Here is a 20379-nt window from a genome sequence, read left to right as displayed (position 1 = left end):
CCGGCCCCGCGCCTGGCCGGCCCCTGGGCTTGTCACCCTGCCAGCAGCCCGCCCCTCCCGAGCGCAGACACAGACACTCGTGGTCCCACGACCTTTGCTCCAGCAGATGGCCCGGCTGTCAGAGGAGCGGCCGGGCAGATGCGGTACAGGCGGAGGCGGGGCAGGCGCGGCTCAGAGGCCGCTGCCGTCAAACTCACCCAGCCTGGACAGCGCCGGCACAGTAAACCCAGGGGTAAAACACGAGCAGAAATAAAGCCAGACGCCTTCATACCCGGAAGTGTCTCCCCCGCAGGCCTCGGGGTCACAGCGTGACCCCACCTGGCTCTCGGAGTCGGGGCTCAGAGGGGACCCTGCCCTGTCTCCTGCCAGGCGCCTCCCCTGGGTCCCAGGAGCGCCCGCTGTCAGCCGGGTCCTACGGACGCAGCCCGGCGCGGGGCCGCACAGTGCCCTGAGCGCAGGCCCCGAGCACGCGGCCCGGCCTCCTCCTCTCTGTCCTTCCTCCAGCGTCCGGGCGCCTCGGCAGCTCCCCCGTAAGACACAGCACAGGGCCAGACGCCCCAGCCACGCCGAGCCCACACCGGGGCACCGCGCGGGCCTCAGTCACGAGGGGTGGCACCAGCAGCTCCTGGGGGCCCTGAGGGCTGCAGGGTCGGCCCAGCAAGGATGCGCTTCCCCCCACTCAGGGCCATGAGGTGCTGGTGGATGAGGGAGACAAGCAGAGCTGCGCCCGGGGAGCTATGGGGTCCCGGGACCCCCACGACTACACGCGAAGCAGCCCCAAGAGCCAGGGCCGCCCCCGACCCAGCACCTCCTAAGCAGCCAGGAAGCCTCCCAGGACACCAGGTGAGGCCGTGACCGGTTTTGGTCATCTCCACGGCGCAGGGGCCACAACACGCCCGTGACCTGTCCCGGGGGACCCCCACACTGTAGTTCAGCCATCTTCCCTGACCAAGCTCTGATGGGGAGTGACAGCAGGTGCCAGGCCCCCCAGCAGGGCTCCAGGAGACAGGGAGCCACCTGGGTGAGGGGTGAGGGCAGGCTGGGCTCAGACCCCGCCTTGGGGCACCCCGCAGGCCGTGACGGACGAACGAAGGGGATTCTGAGAAGTTCAGCAGGTCCTGGGGCTGTATCCAGGTGTGGGGAGCACCCACCTCAGGCCCAGTTCTCCTGTGCACACCAGCAGGGCCGCCGAGAGGGGCCGTGGTGCCCAGGGACAGCCCAGGCGTGAGTCACGCTCCAATGGCCAAGGCCTCGGGCAGTGCACATGGACGCTGGGAGCCCGGGGGGCCCTGGATCCTGGGGGAAGGAGCCATGCTACAGCCACCACCACCCCCAGGCCTCCTGCCCAGGCCGGGAGGCAGAGCTGCACAAAGAGACTCCAGGAAACCTCGCTCTGGCCCCTCCTCCCCACCCCATTCCAGGGGGAATCTGTCCACGAGAGCCCCGGGAGAACATTCTAGAAGCAGGGCCCTGGACGGCGGCACGAGGTGGAAGAGCTGTGTCCAGCACCCGGGGTGCAGGGTGAGCCCTTTCTGGCCGCCCCCCCCCCCACCCAGGGTTTCGTAAATTCCATGCCGAGTGCTCAGTTACCACCTCGCAGGTCAGGAAACTGAGGCACGGAGAGAGAGGGCAGCCGACACGCTGGGGCAAGAACCATGCCCAGAGCCCTGGGGACAAGGAGGACGGCACTGACTCTGGCCCCACCTGCACGGCGCAGGGAGCCCCGTCCCGAGCCCGTCACTGTGCAACTCGTCATCACGGGGCTCCGGGCATCAAGGCCTTGTACTGCTGCTCTCTCAGTTCACATACGGGGAAACTGAGGCACGAGGGGGCCAGGGCCTCACCCGTCTGCACAGCGAGCCGGACGGCGGGGCTGGAAGCTGACGCAGGTGGGACCTGGCTGTTTCCTCTGCAGAGCCGGCTGCTGATCTGGGGGCAGGAGGGCTGCGTGGGGGATGCTGGGGGCCTGGCTCAGCTCTGCCGGGCCACACGGCGGGGCCCGCACAGAGCAAGGCCGAGCAGGGAGGGGTCAACCCTAACCTGTCACACAGAGGCCCTGAGCACTCCACCACGCCCCAGCCAGGATCCACAGGGACCCCTGGAAGTGGGGTTTCTCCCCCACGGGGCCGAGCCAGCCCCCAAAGCATCCCGCAGCCCGCTCCACCCCTCACCCAAGTTCAGGGCCGCGGCAGGCCCCATGTGAGCCGGAGCCATCCTGGCCTGGGTCACCAGCGGTCACTCGTAACGGCCCTGCTGCCCGGCCGGCCTTGTCTCCCTCCACGGCGAGTGATCTATGACCCCATTACCGCGAGGCCGCCGCGCCGCTCCAGGATGGATTGCCGGCTGCCTCGCCAGCGCGGGAGGCGCAAACACGTGCAGGTGAAAAATGAACTTCATCAGACTCCCCGGCCCCCATTACCATCCGTCAGCGGCCCGGCGACCCCGGGGGACGGCCCCTCCTCCGGCGCGGGCTCGCAGCCTGGCCTGTGCCGCGCTCCCCAGGGACCCCGGAAGGAGCCCTCTGCCGGGGCCGGCCCTGACGCTGCGCGGCCGTGCGTGTGCCCAGGCATCTGCCCGCGCTGGACAGCGCCTCCGACTGTGGGCATCGCGCCTGCCCAGGCAACAGTCTGTGCCGTGCTGCTGGCCTGGGGTGGGGCATGGATCTGCAGCGCCCGGAGGCTCGGGGGCCGAGGAGCGCAGGGCAGGTGCGCGCGGCACCCCCGGTGGCCAGGTCTCCACCCGCCCTGGCCTGCAGGACTCGGCCGAGCAAGGCCCACCCAAGAGCCTGCTTGTGCCCTCCTTCAGGATGGCCTGGGCTGCCAGCCACACAGGGCTCGCCTTGACCAAGAGGGGAAAGTGCAGCCCAGGGGGTGGGGACAGTACAGGGAGGGAGAGGAACTGGGCGCACAGGAGCCGCCAGGGGCCCCCTGTGACAGCGGCGGTGCTGGCTCTATTCTCTGGGTGCAAACGGACGCTCAGAGACACAGAGAACGGGGTGAGGTCACACAGCACAGAGCCCAGTGTGTCGCAGAGTGAGGAGGGGGCTGCTCTCCAAGCAGGACACAGCCCAGCCCTCAGGACAAGGCCACCTGCATCCCCAGACCCTTCAGGAGCTCCGTGGGGCACCCAGCCGCACCTCTCACCCTTGCACGTGTGTGTACATGAGCGCGTGTGTGAGCAGGTGTGTGTACCCGCAGAGCCCCGCACGTGTGTGTACATGAGCGCCGTGTGTGAGCAGGTGTGTGTACCCGCAGAGCCCCGCACGTGTGTGTACATGAGCGCGTGTGTGAGCAGGTGTGTGTACCCGCAGAGCCCCGCACGTGTGTGTACATGAGCGCCGTGTGTGAGCAGGTGTGTGTACCCACGGAGCCCCGCACGTGTGTGTACATGAGCGCGTGTGTGAGCAGGTGTGTGTACCCGCGGAGCCCCGCACAGGTGTGTACATGAGCGCCATGTGTGAGCAGGTGTGTACCCGCGGAGCCCTGCACGTGTGTGTACATGAGTTCTGTGTGTGAGCAGGTGTGTGTACCCGCGGAGCCCTGCACGTGTGTGTACATGAGCGCATGTGTGACCAGGTGTGTGTACCCGCGGAGCCCCGCATGTGTGTGTACATGAGCGCGTGTGTGAGCAGGTGTGTGTACCCGCGGAGCCCCGCACGTGTGTGTACATGAGCGCCGTGTGTGAGCAGGTGTGTGTACCCACGGAGCCCCGCACGTGTGTGTACATGAGCGCCGTGTGTGAGCAGGTGTGTGTACCCGCGGAGCCCCGCACGTGTGTGTACATGAGCGCGTGTGTGAGCAGGTGTGTACCCGCGGAGCCCCGCACGTGTGTGTACATGAGCGCGTGTGTGAGCAGGTGTGTGTACCCACGGAGCCCCGCACGTGTGTGTACATGAGCGCCGTGTGTGAGCAGGTGTGTACCCGCGGAGCCCCGCACGTGTGTGTACATGAGCGCGTGTGTGAGCAGGTGTGTGTACCCGCGGAGCCCCGCACAGGTGTGTACATGAGCACCATGTGTGAGCAGGTGTGTACCCGCGGAGCCCTGCATGTGTGTGTACATGAGTTCTGTGTGTGAGCAGGTGTGTACCCGCGGAGCCCTGCACGTGTGTGCAGAAGCACGGGGTGTGATCACGTGTGTGTACTCATATACTTCATGTGTGTGCACATACGAGCACCGTGAGAAGCCTGGCTTGCTTGCAATCTGCAGCCACTCCCGGCTCTGCTGTCCCCTCGCACCCTGCGTCCGGGCGTGGGGGTCCCCGGGCTGCAGGGCACCCCCAGCTTTCCAGGCCTCTCTCCCTGCTCAACAGAAAGGAAGAGGCCTGGCCGCCTCCCCGCAGCCTGAGTCCTGGGCCCTGCGGCTGGACGGAGCGTCCCCGGCTCTGCCTCACCCCCGTCCGCCGGCACGGACGACTCACAGCAGGTTCAGGGCCCAGCGAGCAAGATCCTGTCCCCGGGGGTGGCGGGACCCTCGCAGGCAGGGCAGATAAGACGCCGCAGGCAGCCTGGGCCGCATGTGGCTGGCAGATAACCACATCTCCCGGGGCAGCCACCCGGCCGGGCCCTGGCTGCATGGACGCACTGTGCGCCGGCCGGCCAACCGTGAGCGAGCAGACGGATGGGACGCCGGGCTGGCTGTGTGCCCGTGCCTCTTGTGTTCACTCCCGGCTTTGGACCGGCCTCCCTCGGGCCTCGGGAGCAGGCCTTGGCGAAGCCAGGCGGCCGTGCCCACGGCCTGGCCCAGCCCAGCGAGGTGTCCCAGGCCGGGGCCAGGCAGAGGGACCCTGACACGGACAGGAGCCCCTCCAGCTCACTCTGACCAGACAGGCGCGCCTCGGGCTAACCCACAGCCTGCTGAGTGAGCGGGAGCGGGCACGGGGAGGCCCCCAGGCCCAGTGGGCGTTCTGGGCCCCAGACTCACAGAGGCGGTCACCTCCCCAAAGGCCGGCTTGAGCTGCCAGCCCTGGCTTCCTCATCTGTGACGTGGGGCTACCCGGATCTGCCTCCCGGGGCATCCTGTGAGCCGGCAGACTGCACTGGCGCCCGGCCAGACCCGAAAGCGGGTGTTCACAGACGGCCTGCCGCCCACTGCCGCCGCCGCACCGCGGTACCGAGGGCCGGGGGAGGAACCCAGGAGCCACGGCTACGTTATTCGGCGCCACCGCGAAGGAGCCCCCAAAACCAGGTCTCGAGCACGGGAGGCCAAAGAGCACGGCCCCCGCGGCCCCTGCCCACGCGCTGTCCCCCACACGCGCCTCCACGGACGGACAGGAAGCAGGTGAGGCCGCCAGCAGGTGCGGGTGTCCTCCCGCGCGGACAGACGCCTGGAGACGCAGCTGCCTGCTCCCTGCGGTTAATCGCCAGCTCCTGTCTCACCTCCATTGCGGGGACGTTCCCAGGCAACCGGGAGCCCCGCCCCCAGCCGGCAGGAGCGGGAGGAAGCAGGGGGAGGTGTCTGCCTGCCCCTCGAGGCTGGACGGCGCCACAGAGAGCGGCAGCCCCACCCGCAGCGTGGATCCACTGGGGCTGACGGGGTCTGGGGGCCACGCCAAACACAGCTCACTCCCCTGCTGAGGTCAGGGTGTCGCCGCTGCCCCTGACACGGAGCTCAGAGCCCCGAGTGTCGACCACGGCGGAGGCCGTGGCCACGGGGTCAGTCCCGGAGTGCGGTGGCCCGGAGGAGGTCCTGCCACTCCCCCACCTCTCCCTCACTTGAACAAAGGGGAGAGCAGGGGGGGCTTCAGCGTTCCCACCACACCACGCCAGCGAGACCCCGGCCCCTGCTGTGCGTCCAACCCTGGGGGCGAAGGGCCCCGTGTGCCCAGCAGGACCCCTCCCCTGTGTGGCCTCCAGCTGCCACTCAGGCCCATGGTGACACCGCAGAGGGAACCTCCTGCCCAGTCCCCGGTCCTGCACCTGCCTTGGCCTCCGATTTGGCGAACAAGCTCCCTTTCCGCCATGCACGGCAGCACCGGGGCCCCGGGGGACGCCCAGCACGGCCGGGTTCACGGCCGGGCCCCAGATGCTGCACAGGATCTGTTAGGGGCCCTGGGCCACCGCAGCAGGGGGGCCACGGCGACCCATCCCGCACCTCCCGGGCAGTCTAGGGGTCAGCCAGCCAAGGGAACACGTGCCAGGGGATGGGACTCCAGGCCCCTGGTCCTGCTCAGGGCACCAGCCGGCAGGGAGGGCCCTGGAGGGCCAGGGCAGCAGGACGTCCGCCCCCGGGCCTTGGGCCGCTCCTGGAGGCCCGAGCAGGCTCCCACGGTGATGGGGCGGGAACCAGCGTTTCTCCGGCCGTGGGCCCGTAGAGCCTGCTCACATCTTGGGAGCGAGGGGGCAGGGGTGACGGCAGTCCGAGGAGAGAAGCAAACAGGCCCTGACCTCAGGCCACGGCGCCCTGCCACAGCTCTGGGCACCCGGCGTGCACCGGCCCGCACAGGTAGAGACGCCGACTGCTGTACTGCCGCCAGCATGGACCCCAGAGGGGGCAGGGCCTACCACCTGCTCCGTGGGTGACTGGAACTTCTCCCCAGGCAGTGGGGGTCTGGGAGTCCCGGAGCAGCACTAAGGGGGGGGGGGGCAGGGGCGAGGGCTGCAGGGGGTGTGGCCGCCTGCCATCCCCACTGCCTGCCCGGGACAATCGGGGATCCCAGGGCGCGCCGGAGGCTGCAGGCCGTCAGGTTCACCTGGGCCTCAGCCTCTGGGTCGCTAAGACGGGCCAGCAGCTGCGCCGGGGAGGAGTCCGGACGAAGCGCGTGCGGCCGGCTGCCGGTGCAGAACGCCGGGCGGCACGGCTGTGCTGCTGACCGCCGGGGAGCCTGCTCTGAGGGGCGGTCACCAGTCTGCCCGCACGCTGGGCCCTGGAACACCATCCCTGGCTGGCGGAGAAGCCGCGGCCCCTGCCCTGGGCTGGCAGGGGCCGCGGGGAGGGCACAGCTCTGCACCGGGCAGGGCCGGACACGCGGTCTGAAGCCGGGGCCTCCCTAACCCACTGCTGTGCCTGAGCAAGCCTCGTCCGAGCAGGGCGGACACGCTCGCCCCACGGGCCTCGGCCGCCCTCCCAGCTCCCTGGCCCTGGCCCTGGCCCGGGGTCGGTCACGAGGAGTGAGCTGCCGTCCCCAGGGCAAGCCACCAACTGCACACGTCTCCCACCCGCTGGGGTGCAGATGGCCGGGCTGATAAGCCCCTTCCTGAGCCAGCGCTGGTGCAGGGGGCTGAGATAAGGCCCAGCCGCCGCCCACGGAGCAGCCGCCGGGGGCTGTGGCTTCCCTGTGCCGAGGAAGCGGAGGCCGGGACGGGCAAGGGGCCCTTGGCCCCCGCCTGCCGCTCCACGTGTGGGCACTCGGGCCGGCTGCAAGGCGATCCCACACCCGGCCACCATCCATGAACCCAGGGCCCACCCAGGCCAAGCCAGGCGCCGGCCGCCCCTCCAGGACAAGAAAGGTGACCCCAGCCCCCTGCCTGCCGGGCCCCCGCTACCGTGGAGAGGGGAGCTGGCAGCAGCCTGGCGGGCGTGGGCGGGAGCGGCCGCTGTCCGTCACCTCCTCCCCCCAGGCCGCACAGGACGCTACTTCTGCTTTTCAGAGGACAGAGAGGCTCACAGCGGTGCGGCAGCCCCCCAAGGGCACAGGGCCGGCCTCTCTGTCCCGGGGCTCCAAGGAAGCCAGGATTTTGGGGTGAGAAGGGGCAGGGACGAGGCAGCCCCAGGTCTGGCACCAGCACCCCCTACAGGTCACCCAGAGACGCGCGCCGTCTGCCCAGCTCACTGGCTGGGGACGCCCTGTCACCCACACCAGGACAACACCGACATCCCAGGCCCGTGGGCCTGGGGGACCAGGATTCCAGCTGCGGCTGGCAGCACAGACGAGAGGGAGGTGGGGGTGGGACAGCCCAGGGCTGTGCACACAGGAGCAGCCAGACCCCCGCAGCCCTGGGACCCCCCCCCAGCAGACACCTTATCCCCTTGCTGTCCCATCTCCCCCCTCGCAGCCCCCACACGTCCCCAGCTGGCCCTGGCCTCCTGCCCTCTGCCTGGCAGGACCCCCACTCCCAGGCTGGGGGTGGCCCTGCGGCTTGGCAGGGCCCGGCGCTGCCGGGGAAGGCGCAGACACGGCCCCCTCCTCTCCCGTCTGGGCTGGCCTCCAGCTCCTGCCGCCGTGGTGACAGCCCGCCTCCCACGGTTCCCAGATCAGAGCCAGGGCTCTGTTCCTGGGTCCTGGACGGGACCACACGCCCGGTGGGCGGCGGGCAGGGAGCAGCACAGCCCCCAGCCAGCCGCAGGCCCTGGCTGTGCCCAGCTGCCATCAGGGTGCCGTGAGGCGGGCAGCCCTGCCAGCCCAACCGCCAACCTCGGCCGCCGTCCAGCCCTGGCAGCGGGGGCGGCCCGAGGATGGGGGCGGGGGCGCAGGGTTCTGAGCGACAGGGTGGCCTGCCCAGCAGACCAGAGCCGCAGGGCTGGCCTGTGCTGGGGACCGCTCCCACGCTCCGCTCCTGAGGGAGGGCACCCTGGGCGTCCAGGAGGAGGTGCCCCGACCCAAGGAGAGGTCCAGGGGCTGGGGGAGACTCCCGGGGGAGTTCCATCCTCAGGACTGCCAGGCTGGTCCTGGCCCCCAAAGGGCCCACACTTTCCACTAGGACTCAGCTTCCTGGCATGCAGTAGGCGCTTACTAGCTGTTTTCCTCTGGGTGGAGGGAGAAGGGATCCTGTGCTCAGTGCCCGTTCCACGCCGGCCCAGGGTGACACAGGCAGGGCAAGGCGCTCGGGCACAAGGAGAGGGCCCTGCCGGGTGCCCCTGGGGACAGGGAAAACCGCAGGGCGGAGGACGGCACAGAGCCAGGGTGGGGTCCCGGGGGCGGCAGAGGGGAGCGGGCAGCTGGAGGGTGCCCAGAACGGGGTTTGGCTCTCTGCTATCCTACAGGGGCACTGCCGAGGTAGGCAGACGACGGAACCCTCCCAGGGCACACCGCTCCAGGGGGAGGACCTGCCAGCACCTGTGTCTCCTCGCCTCCGAGACCAAGGGCTGCCTCCTCCCTGAAGCCCTCCTGAGTTGTGCTCTCCACCGATCTGCCCCTTGCTACAGCCCCTCCGGCCATACCAGGGAGCAGCCGAGCTGCAGCTGGAGGTGCGGACCACAGCTTAGCTGCACGACGGCACAGGCACCCCAGGGTGGGCCCCCAGCCTGCTTCTTGGAGCACACCGGTCACAGTGTCTGCTGTGCAGTGCAGCCCCTCTCCCAGGCCAGGGTGGGCAGCAGGGACAGCGGCTGGGGCAGCCCAGGTGCCAGGTGCCTGGTGCTCCACTGCGCCACCTTCTGAGCAAACAGGAAACTGCACCCAACAAGCTCCACACCCAGGGCCGCCCCGGGCAGGGGCTGCAGGTCAGCTCTTCGGGGGGTTCCAGTGGGCGCCATCCTCGCCCGGCGATGGCCCAGAGGGCACCACCATTAGGGCTGACCCTGCACACTCGTCTCAGGCCCTCGGGGGTGTGGCCAGCAAAGGGCTGACTCATTAAGCCACTCCTCCCAGGGCCCCGCCCAGGGCCCCTCCCAGCTGGCCTGCTCCTCAGTCAGGAGCCCTGCCCCCAGCCCTGCAGCTCATGGCACCGCAGCTCTGCCCAGATGCCAAAAGCGCCCCCCGCCCCAACCCGGGAAGACGCCACCTGATTCCCACCCCGCAGGTGTGAGACGGGAGAGCACCCCTGGGACCAGCTGGGGCGACGGCTGGAAGGGGAGGCGGGCGCGGGAGGGAGGTGAGCAGAGGCCGCGAGCCGTGGACGCCCCCGAAACTGGGAGAGCAGGAAACCGATTCTCCCCAGGGACCCCCAGAAGGAGCCAGCCTGCTGCCGTGTGGGGCTGAGACCCACGTGGGGCTCCCAGCCCAGGGCACCCTCCGTCCTCAGCCACTCAGTGCCCGTGATCGGTCACGGCAGCCACGGGCGTGCTTGGCCAGACACCCCACCCCCACCCCCGCACACGTGGGCACCTGCACACGAACAGAGCTCAATCACTCAGGGTGACCTTGAAGTGCCCTTGACCCTGATGTGACCTCCAAGAGCCCCCGGGGACAAGCAGGGCAGCCTCACGGGCTCCGGGGCCGGGCTCAGCGGACCCGGCTGGAAACAGGTGTCTGCGCCCCTCGTGGAATCCCTGGGAATTCTCCCGGCACAGAGAGGGCTGCCCAGCTGAGCCAGACATCAACCCCATCCCGGGCCCCAGAGAGAGAGAAGGTTCTGGAAGGGAGGAACATCCCAGGAAACCGGGGGAGACGCACACGGCCCGCGCTTGCCAGACCGCGTCCCCGCCCGTCTCACCCGCCCGCCCCAGCCGCGACATAAGCGCTTCCATTTGTTCAACAGAAGTCTGCTGACACCTGCCACCTGGGCGTGCCAGGTGCCGGGGAGGAGGCAGCCAGGAGGCCGGGGCCTGCCTTCACGGAGAGAAGTGCGCCCCAGGGCCTTGGCACAGGCTCCTCCCACGGCCTGGGGCTACCAGGGCAGAGCGGCCCCCTCCCCGCCCTGCAGACACAGACTGCATGAGTGACCGTGACTGCCGAGGCCCGACGAGGACCCTGACCCCAGGGGACGGGCAGGTGGGCCGCAGAGAGGGGTCTGCGCCCTGTCCCGGGGCTGCAGTCCTGGGGTCCCCCACCGACCCCCGCTGCCACGCAAAGCCCCAGGCCCCCTTCCAGCAACTGCGCCCGGACAACGCCCACCCCCGCCCCGGGCCCTTTGTGCGCCGTCCCAGCTGCCCCGTGGAATGCCCTTTCCTACCCCGGCTGAGCGGCGCGGGATCAGAGCAGCAGTCCGGGGGGTGTCTGCGCCCTGCCCGGCTGGGGCACCGCTCTCGGCCGCCTGCCCTGCCCCACCCGCCAGCCCGCACCCGGCCTATAAGAAGCTCCCCCATGGACAGCACTGAGCGCAGAGAGCCGGACAGCCGGGCCCCGGGGAAGCTGGGGACGTGCGGCGGGGACCAAGGCTGCGGCAGGAGCCCCGCACAGGAGCAGAAGCGGCAGGGCCGGGGGCCAGAGCGGCTGCAGCCTTCGCAGCCTCCACCCCCCGCCCCGTGCCCTCCACCCCCGCCCCGCGGCCTCCGGAGCAGCTGCCGCTGGGCACTGCCCAGCACCCCAGCCGCACGGCCACGCTTGCCAAGGCTCCTGAGCCAGGGACCCCGGGGCAGGCCCCACCGTCCCGGCGCCGGAGGCCGAGTCCCGGCTGCTGGGAGTCTCCGGCCCAACAAAGGAGACATGAAGGCCGCCGGGCCAGGACCGCCGGTCACCAGCTGCCCTCGCGGCTCCCCCGGCCCCGTGCTGGGGCAGCATCTGCCACGCCCTGGGGGCTCTGGAGGGTAAGTGCCAGGGCTCCACCCCACGGCTGCCAGGGCTCCTGGCCCAACCCGTGCGGCGGCTCCAGGCGCGGGACGGGCCTCTGAGGAGCCCCAGGCCCCCGAGCCAGGAAACAGCTCATGGCTGTGGGGGTGGGGTGGGATGGGGCGCAGGCTCGGACCCCGGGGCGCGCGGCCAAATGCCCATCTGGACACAGACACCCGCGTTCCCTGGTGTGCACTCAGACTGGTGCTGGCGCTGCCCAGGGCACACGGACAAGAGACCCCGTGGGCAGGACCAGCAGGGGGCAGAGACCGGACACGGCCCTCCCAAAGCCTCTGACACGGTCAGCTGGGGCCAGACGCTGGCCGGAAGGGTGGGGGAGGGGGCGGGCAGCCCACCCCCCGGGACCGGGCAGCTGCCCTGGGCCTGCTTCCCCGTCTTCTACAGGTTGCTTACTTGAAGAGCATCAGAGAGAGAGCAAGCTCCCACCCACTGGCTCCCACCCACTGGCTGCAACGGGAGGGCTGGGCCAGGCCAAAGCCAGGAGCCGGGAGCTTCTTCCGGGCCTCCCACGCGGGTGCAGGGGCCCCAGGATGTGGGCCATCCTCCACTGCTCTCCCAAGTGCATTCACATGGAGCTGGGTGAGAGGCGGAGCAGCCAGGACTCGAACCCACACCCACATGGATGCCGGGGTCCCGGGCAGCGGCACAACCGCTCCCTCACACCGCGGGCCCCTGGGCCTGGTTTGACGCCACCCGCTCCCATCAGAGGGGCCGCCGCCCCACGGAGATGACACCTGTAACCACAGCGCAAGCTGTTTCTCGGCTCAGAAAGGACACCCGTGTGGCCCCGGCAGCCGGCAGGAAGCTCACTTGCAGAGCCCACAAGCGCGTAACATTGCCTGGAGTTGTGCAGTATGCAACCTGTGCAACCTTCCAAGCGGTCGTCCCGTGTCACCGTCGCCAGGCTGCGGGCAGCGGCTGAGCCCTGGGCAGGTTCTGAGCCTTGAGAGCCTCTGAGGCTGGGAAGTAGCAGAGCCTGGGGCCGGAGACTCGGATCCCAGCCACACGCGTCCCACGGCCCACCGTGCTGCCTCCTCCCCCTGTGCAGGGGGCCACACACGTGCAGGACACTGGGGACGAGCAGAGCCCTGCAGGGTGCCATGGGGAGGGGGAGCAGCACTGCGGGGGCAAACAGCTCAGCCCCCTGGGGTGCGCCCGGAGGAGGGAGAGACAGGCGGCGTGTGCGTGTGCACGTGTCTGGCATGAGAGAAGGGCCCAGTGCCCGTGTGCATCTGGGGGTGTCTGTGTATAGGACTCGTGCCTGTTTCTGCGCCCACGTGTGCCCATGTGCACAGCCGTGTGAACTGCGTGTGCGTCCCTCTGTGACCCCGCGTGAGGGTGTGCCTACGGGGTCTGTGCTGTGTGTGCTCCGTGCGGGAGACCTGCACCTGCGTGTGCTGTGTGTGCACCCCGTCTCCGTCTCCGTGCCGACCTGTCCGCCGGCGCCCGCCCCGCCTCCCGGCTGGCAGGGCACAGCTGGGCCCGCGGCGGCCGGCGGATGAGAGGCAGCAGGTGTATCAGAAGCCATTAGTCACTGCCACACTCCGAGCAGCAGCGGCCACCGGGCGGGGCCCTCTGCGGGACGCGCTCCTGGCGTCTCCGGCTGGGAAGCTGCCCCCAGGCGGAGGGGAGCAGCTGGCAGGCGTGGGCCTCGTGCCCCTGCCTGCCCCACCCGGCCCCTGCACGCCGCCAGCCCAGCCCGAGCCCGGCTCCGCCCCGCCTCAATAGTGCACGTCCCCGGAGCTGCTGCACCCCGTGGCGCCCCGGAGCCTCAGGGAGACGCCCCATACACACCGACACCGGGACCTTCGGAAGGAGGGGCTGGTGCCTGGACCACGGAGGAGACGGGTCCTCCACAGCCATGGGGGGCACGGGCAGGGGCTTGGAGTGCCTCCAGACAGGGCCCCTCCCTGGGAGGTCACTCTGCTTTCAAGGTCAGAGGTCAGAGCAGCAACTCGGTGAGTGTGGCTGCAGCGGCGTCCAGAGCCCAGGGCCGTGTGGCCGGAAGCGGGTGCTGCGCCTCTCCGAGCCGGCTGGTGCACGGCACACACTGGGGCCCGCGGCCCTCCAGGCGCCCGCCGGCATCAGCTCACCTGCTCCCTCACCACAGCCGGCGACATCAGGCCCGTGCGTTCCTGCGTGCACTGTGGAGGGCAGTGGGCCTGGGGCGCCACCCTGGGGAGGGGGATGGTCCCTCAAGCGGGGTCAGCTCATGCCTCGGCCTCCCTCCCTGACGGCCTTGCCAGGACGCCGGCACCACGCTCTCAGACCACAGCTGCGACCAGAACCAAACTCCGTCCCGACCCGGCGCCAGTTCCCTTACAGCCCCGGCAAAGGCGTCCGCGCGGCCGCTCGGTGGAGCAAGGGCCCCCAGGTCAGAGTCCCGGCCAGACCACGCCTTGCTCGGTGCTGGACCGCTCAGCCAGGCTCTGAGGAAGCGGGCGAGGCAGCCAGGCGGGCCACCACCTCCCGGGAGCCCTGCCCTGACCACAGCCCTCGGCCTCAGGTCCAGGCCAAAGCGACCTGGGACTCAGGGAACCCGGCCAGGCCACCTCGTGCCCTACCAGCCGTCCTGTCCCAAATGCTTGTTTTCTGAGCCGCCTTCATGGTGGCCAGCAGGGCGTGGGGGCCGGGCTGGGGGTCTCGGGTCCTCTTACGAGACAGCAGGGGGAGGCAGGACACCCCCAGAGGCTCCGAGGGCCGCCCTGGCCAGAGCTCCGTCTGCAAGGTCCCGCTGACAGCCCCAGGGCCTGTCTGAGGCAGGAAGGGGCTGGGGTCCCCGGCGGCCACGTGACACAGACATGCAGCCCAGGAGTGCGAGCCGGCCCTGCTCACAGCTCCTGGCCCGGGTCCCACAGGCCCAGCCGCAAGGCCTCGGGAGCCCCCAGGGGGGTCCACCACGTCTCCTGGGGTGGTGGGAGTGGGTGTGAGACAACAAGGTACCAGACAGCACTGCCCCCTGCCCAGCCTGAGAGAAACCCGCACGTGAGCCCCGGCCACAGCTCGCCCACGTCCTCGCACGCCGGAAACCACCCACCCTGGACCCAGCCAGCCAAGACGTCGGCTCCAGAAACCAACAAACGCGTGGCGAACATCAAAGAAACCCGGCAGAGGCTGGCACGCGCACCACGACGCCCAGGCAGCAAAACCAGCCGCGGGAAACCACGGGAGCCACATCCCACACCCAGGCGGGCGCCCCGGCCGCAGGCTCGGCCGGCGCAGCGAGAACTCGGGGTGGAGCCGCGTGGCCCCTGCCCAGCACCCAGAAACACAAAGAGCAGGCGTCTCCGTACCTGTGCCCGGGGGGTCCCCTCCGTCCCCGTGCTGGCCGCTCTGCTGGCCCCGGGCTGGCCTCTGCTCCTGTGCGGTCCGGGGGCCTTTGGACAGGTTCTCGGCGGGCCCGCCCGGCCGAGGCTCGGGCTCCCGGGCAGGGGGGTGGGCGGCCGTGGACGCTTCCAGAGATGCAGACGCGACCTGCGAAGACAGGAGGTGGACACGGTGAGCTCAGCCCACAGCCACGCGGCGCCTCCCTCCCCCTCCACGCCTGGCCTCCGCGCTCAGGGACGCGGTGGGCTCGCGGCACAGCGGGCCCCGGAAGCTGGCGCCGGCCCCCGGCCCCACCGCAGGCCGCGCTCCCCGGGCCCTCCTGGCGGCGGGCCAGCCCTGGACGATACCCAGGGGATTTAAGAGGGAGCGCGGGGCTGAGCCTGCAGGTCTGGCCAAGCCCCGTCCCCTGGGGCGCCGTGGCAAAGCTGATCCCGTGCTCCTCGCCAGAGAGCCCTGGGCCTGGCGCCCCGGCATCTCGGCTACACGTCAGGAGCTCTGGGGCCCCGGAGCCAGGCTGGGGCGCTCTGTTCTGTGAAGGGTCACGCGGGACTCGTCACGTCACACCTGGGCGCACAAAACCATCAGCTCAAAAATCAGCCAGCTACAGTCACCAAGTCTTTTTTAAAAGATTGATTTAGTTACTTGAAAGGCAGAGTTGGAGAGAGAGAGACAGAGAGAAAGAGAGAGAGAGCGCGAGAGGTCTTCCATCTGCTGGTTCACTCCCGAACAGCCGCAATGGCCGGAGCTGGGCCGATCCGAAGCCAGGAGCCAGGAGCCAGGAGCGGCTGCAGGGGCCCAAGCACCTGGGCCATCCCCGCTGCTTTCCCAGGCCACAGCAGGGAGCTGGATGGGAAGCGGAGCAGCCGGGCCTGTGAGGGCCTTGGCAGGGCCACACCGAACACCGTCGCAGGCTTTATACTGCCCCCGGAAGGCCGTTCCCCAGCCCTGCCCTGGGGCAGACGGGGAGCCCCGAGGCCTCGGCGCTGCGGCCCCGGGCACGTGTGTGCCCTCAGCTCGCTCAACCTGGGGAACTGAGGCCGAGAGCGGCACGGCGGGAGCCGGGGGTTACAACGCAGGCTCAGCCCCCAGCAGGGGGCGGGGGCTTCCGCAGAGACCTGGACAGGAGGCCAGGGCCCGCCGCTGGCCACGGCAGCAGGAGGGGCCCCTGAACATCTGAGGGGCGAGCAGGGCCCAGTCCCGAGGGCCGGGCACCCCACTCTTGGCAATCGGCTGGTGCAAAGCAGCGCCAGGCTGAGCCCTTGTGCCGCGGGCTTGGCGCCGGGAAACCCGAGCCCCGGTGACGCGGACGGCGCAGGAGGCCTCGGACGCTCGCCGGCCTCGGGGGGGGGGGGGTGTACAATTCCCCGTGTGTCCCAGGAACACTTTAATTTATGGGATGCACGTGGTGCCACGGCCCAGACCACAGCCCTGTAGGTCCCGCGGGCAGCTTAGGCTGCGGCCAGCGGCGGGTGGCGCCCAGGGTGGGCTGCTCCGCTGGCTGGAACCGCCCACAGACGTGGCTCCCACCCTGCGGGGACTCGGCAACTTGGCAGCCTCACGCTCCGTCTGCCAGGATGCCAAGGAGTGCCGGGGCAGGCTGCCGGGCCAGGGCTCGTCCGGCCAGCCCGGGGTGGGGGTGGGGTCAGGCTGCCATGGAGGCTGACAGGGTGAGACCGGCAGTGTCCATGCGCAAGGCGGCCCCAGCCTTGACCCCTGACCCCTCCCGCTGCTCCTTCAGGCTCAGGGTCCTGCTGGGGGAGGGGCCCACAGCCACCGGGGAAGGGCACGGGGGTCCCGCAGGCGTGGCGGGCCCAGCAGGGAGCAGGGCAGGAAGGAGCCTGTGTTGTTGTTGTTGTTGTTTAGACCTATTTGAAAGGCAGAGTGATACAGGGAGAGGCAGAGACGTGGCCGCAAGAGCCCGGGCTGGGCCAGGCTAACGCCAGGAGCCGGAGCTCCGCCCTGGCCTCCCACGTGGGTGGCGGGTGCCACCTTCCGCTGCTTTCCCAGGCCACAGCAGGGAGCTGGATCGGAAGCGGAGCAGCTGGGCCAGAAAATGCACTCTGATATGGGATGCCAGCGTCAACTTGGCGGCATCCAGGCATGGTCTCACGCCTTACAAGAACCAGCACGGTTAACCCCCGACAGCCGGCCGGCTGAGAAGGTCGCGGGGCACCAGGCCAGGGACGGCGTGAGCGTGCACGGGAATCCGCCGCTCAGAGATCTGCGCTCTGCTGCCAGGCAACCGGGGACAGAGCTCCGACGTGCCGATCAGTGCCAGCAAGAGCATCATGGGGGACAGTTCCACGGGGGACAGTGCCACGGGGGGACAGTGCCACGGGGGAGTGCCACAGGGGGACAGTGCCACGGGGGAGTGCCACGGGGGGACAGTGCCACGGGGGGTCAGACAGGAGAACGTGCAAGGGCTGCAGAAATCCAGGCAGGCTTCCTGGAGGAGGCAGAATTTGAACTGGGCTACTAAGAGGAGAAGGACTTAGGGGGCGGAGACAGGAAGCACAACATTCCTGGTGGGGGCAGGGAGGCAGTCTGGGAGCCGCGGCAGAGGCAGGACACACACAGGCTGGGCGCCGCCACGGTGCACCAGGCCTGCCCAGCGGGCCGCCCTCCTCAAGCCAGGACGAGACACTGCCACGTGTGTGCCCGCGGGACCAGGAGGGAAACCGTGACAAGGACACGGCGCGGGGCAGAGCATGGGAGGCGGCAGCCTGCCAGGGCCAGCAGGTGTCGCGCTGGAGGACTGGAGCCCATGGGGCAGGGTCTCTCGCCAGCGGCCTCTGACCACAGTGTTAGGGACAGCCCACAGCAGCCCGGGCGCCACAGACGGGGACAGCAAGGAGCCGTGCGGCGGCCCATCCCTGCAGTGGGACGCACAGTTCGCCCAGGCCCTCGCGTGCCCTCGCGTGCGCGCAGTCCCGAGAGCCGCAAGCCCACGTCCGGGACACCTCCCCTGCAGCTGGCCACCGCAGCCTCCAGCCCTCGGGGCCCGACAGGCTCTTGGCTGGGAGAGCCCCTGGGCAAGGATGTGGCACAGCCGGCACCTTGATATCCTAGGACGGGGGGACGGGGGATGGGGGATGGGGGCCACCCAGCACAGCCCTGGGACAGCGAGGGTGCTGCCGGCAGCCAACCCAGGCCGAAAGCACTCCTGGGCACGGCACCGGGAGCGGCCGGGGGCAGGTGCAGGCGCCCCTGCGGTCCAGCCTCTCCCCTTCTTTGTCGGGAGGGCCCGGGTCTCAACCCTGCTCACGTCAGCGGCTGTCCAGCTGCTGGGGAGCCTGGGCCACGCCCAGGGCAGGCGCGGCTGCCTGTGCTGGTGGCCACGTGGGCGTAGCCCAGCCCTGCCCCCTCGAATCCACGGCGACTCTGGGGCTGACAGCAGGGCCGGGAGCCAGCGGGTTCATGGCGCCTTCCTCTGCCAGCCACGGCTGCCCGTACGCAAGAGACGCCGCACCCGGGCCTCTGGAAACCACCGCGTCTGACAGCAAGGGGTGGGCGCACACCGGGCCCCGAGAGGGGGAGCGGCCAGGGCGGCCCCACTTCCCAGAGCCCCTAGGGGCCAAGGGGGCGCCCCAGCTCCTCCCCAGGAGGCCTTGAGGTCTGGCTCCAGCAAGCTCCAGATTCCTGCAGAAAACCAAGGCGGGGTGGGGTGGGGCAGACGCTGTCCCCGCCCAGGCGCAGACACACGGTCTCCCGCGCATGCTCTGTGTGCAGTCTCCTCCCGCTCATTCGGTTACTCCCTGCGCTCCCTGGGTGCAGGGACCCCGGGGCAGGGGTCGCTCCAGTACTACCGTGTCACAGCTCCGCCACGTAACGCACGCCGCTTGCACAGCTGTGTAACCGACATCCTCATCTCCCCAAATCCCGGCGACCCGTGCCCTCGGCGTCACTCCCGCCTCTCCGCGGATCTGCCTGCCCGGGGCGTGGCACAGCCGCGCCACGCGGTCTCTGGCGGCTTCCGCCCAGGGCATCATCTTCACCAGGCCCTCGGTGTCTCTGAGCACAAGGACGCCGCAGCCGGAGCACCTGCGGCGGGCACGGTCCCTGGCGGGGACACGGGGGCCTGGCCGCTCTGAGTCGCTGGGCGGTCTCAGCAGAGTGGCCTTGGCCCCTCAGCACCCCCTACCCCACCCCCGGCACCCCCCCCACTCCCGTCTGCAGGGTGGGAGGATCTCACCCGCTCAGCATGTGCTCAAAACCAGTGGCTCAGCTGGCGGCCTGGGTGCCACCAACCAGAGGGCTGTGTGCCGCGGAAGGCATCCCGGCCTCGCCCACGGCTGGTGCCGGGTGGGGGACTCGGGGCAAGGCCTCCTCCTGGGCCCCTGCCAGTGCCGGCCCAGGGCCACCCAGGGTCCCTGAAGTCACACCGACCAGCTGTGGCTGGACACGACAACTGCCGTGCTCCCGCGTCCGGTGTTCCCGACCCCCAGTCAGCCCGAGGCGCCTCCCGGCTGTGGGCCAGGCTCACCCCGAGCACAGCACACGTGGGCTTGAGCCCCGCACGGGCAGACAGAAGCACGAGTGGCCAGGCCCGTCCAGCCGCTCTGACCCTCAGTTTGTGGTCCTGGGAAATGGGCTAGTGACGCCCACCCGAGGTTTACTGAGCCAGGCACCTGACATCCGCAGCCGGGTTCATCGCCCCAACCACCCCACCTGGCACGGCAGAGCCAAGTCGGCCGCCCAGGGCCAGCCAGCGCCCCCAGAGCTGAGAATCCAGGCCAGCGCCTGGCACACGGCAGGCACTCACTCAACGCTGCCAGGGCCCGACTCGCGCTCAGGTGCCGCAGCCGCACGGGGACCGGCCGTGTCCTCGCGCCCGGGCTGGCGAGGGCTCCAGAGTTAGCTCAGCTGCAGGGCCGGGGAAGAGAGACCAGGAGCCCACTGGTGGGAGAGAGCCAGCGGCCAGCAGGCACTGACCACAGCACCACCCGCCCCCCGGACAAGCCAGGCCCAGCAGACGCAGCAAAGCTCCCCGGCCAGCCAGCGAGGGTGGCGGGCAGGCTGGGGACACACAGGGCCCAGGGCCCGAGCCGACTGCTGGGGAGGAGGGCAGAGCGGAGGGACACGCAGAGGCCAGCCCTGCCCTGGGACCTGGTCCACGGAGGCTGCCCCAGAGCCCACCCTCAAGGACACCGTGCCCGCTGACCAGTGGCTCTCAGGCCCGGGACCACTGCAGTGCGGGGGCGGTGACCAGGCGGAGGCGGGGTGGGGGAGGGGCGGCCTGCGGCAGAGCCCCCCCCCCCCCGTCGGCAGAGAACTAAAGGGTTATTAAATGCACGGGGCTACCGCGCGTAATTGGAAAGTTATTAGATATGGAACACACACAGCACCCAGCAAATGAGTAATCAGGGAGTAATTAGGCATCGGCTCACGGCACCGCACAGAGGCTGCGGCTGCCACATCTGCGCGGCAATTAGGGGCCCTCCGGCTGCTGCCCTCCTGGTGGGGGCGGGGGCCCGGGCTCGGGCCGGGAGCTGCACCTGGGAGGCTCCTGCAGGCTCCCGCGGCCCCGGGGGACACAGGGCCCAGGTCTCCAAAGACGGGTTCGTCGCCGGCTACCAGGGCGGCCAGGTGATGCGAGCCGCGGCCCCCGCGTGAGGCCTCCCACCGGAGCTGGGCGAGGGCTGTGCCAGGCAGGCCTGGCGTGCAGC

The 20379-nt window shown here is 70.2% G+C and overlaps 1 protein-coding gene across 4 annotated transcripts in view; it reads right to left on the bottom strand.

Annotated features, from left to right (window-relative positions):
• GSE1 (Gse1 coiled-coil protein) overlaps window positions 1–20379 on the bottom strand; it is a 299545-nt gene that overhangs the window by 179392 nt on the left and 99774 nt on the right. For all 4 annotated transcript variants that reach the window (XR_011384131.1, XM_070062815.1, XM_070062816.1 and 1 more), the window contains exon 2: window positions 14680–14860. Coding sequence is in view for 3 of the 4 variants with exons in the window: in XM_070062815.1 (XP_069918916.1) it covers window positions 14680–14860 (181 nt within the window). In the remaining variant the exon portion in view is untranslated. The remainder of the gene's footprint in view (window positions 1–14679; window positions 14861–20379) is intronic.

Source organism: Oryctolagus cuniculus, chromosome 18 (assembly GCF_964237555.1).
Source record: "Oryctolagus cuniculus chromosome 18, mOryCun1.1, whole genome shotgun sequence".
NCBI lineage: Eukaryota > Metazoa > Chordata > Mammalia > Lagomorpha > Leporidae > Oryctolagus > Oryctolagus cuniculus.
Note: the sequence above shows the minus strand (reverse complement) of the source record. Positions and strands in the feature narration are given on the sequence as shown.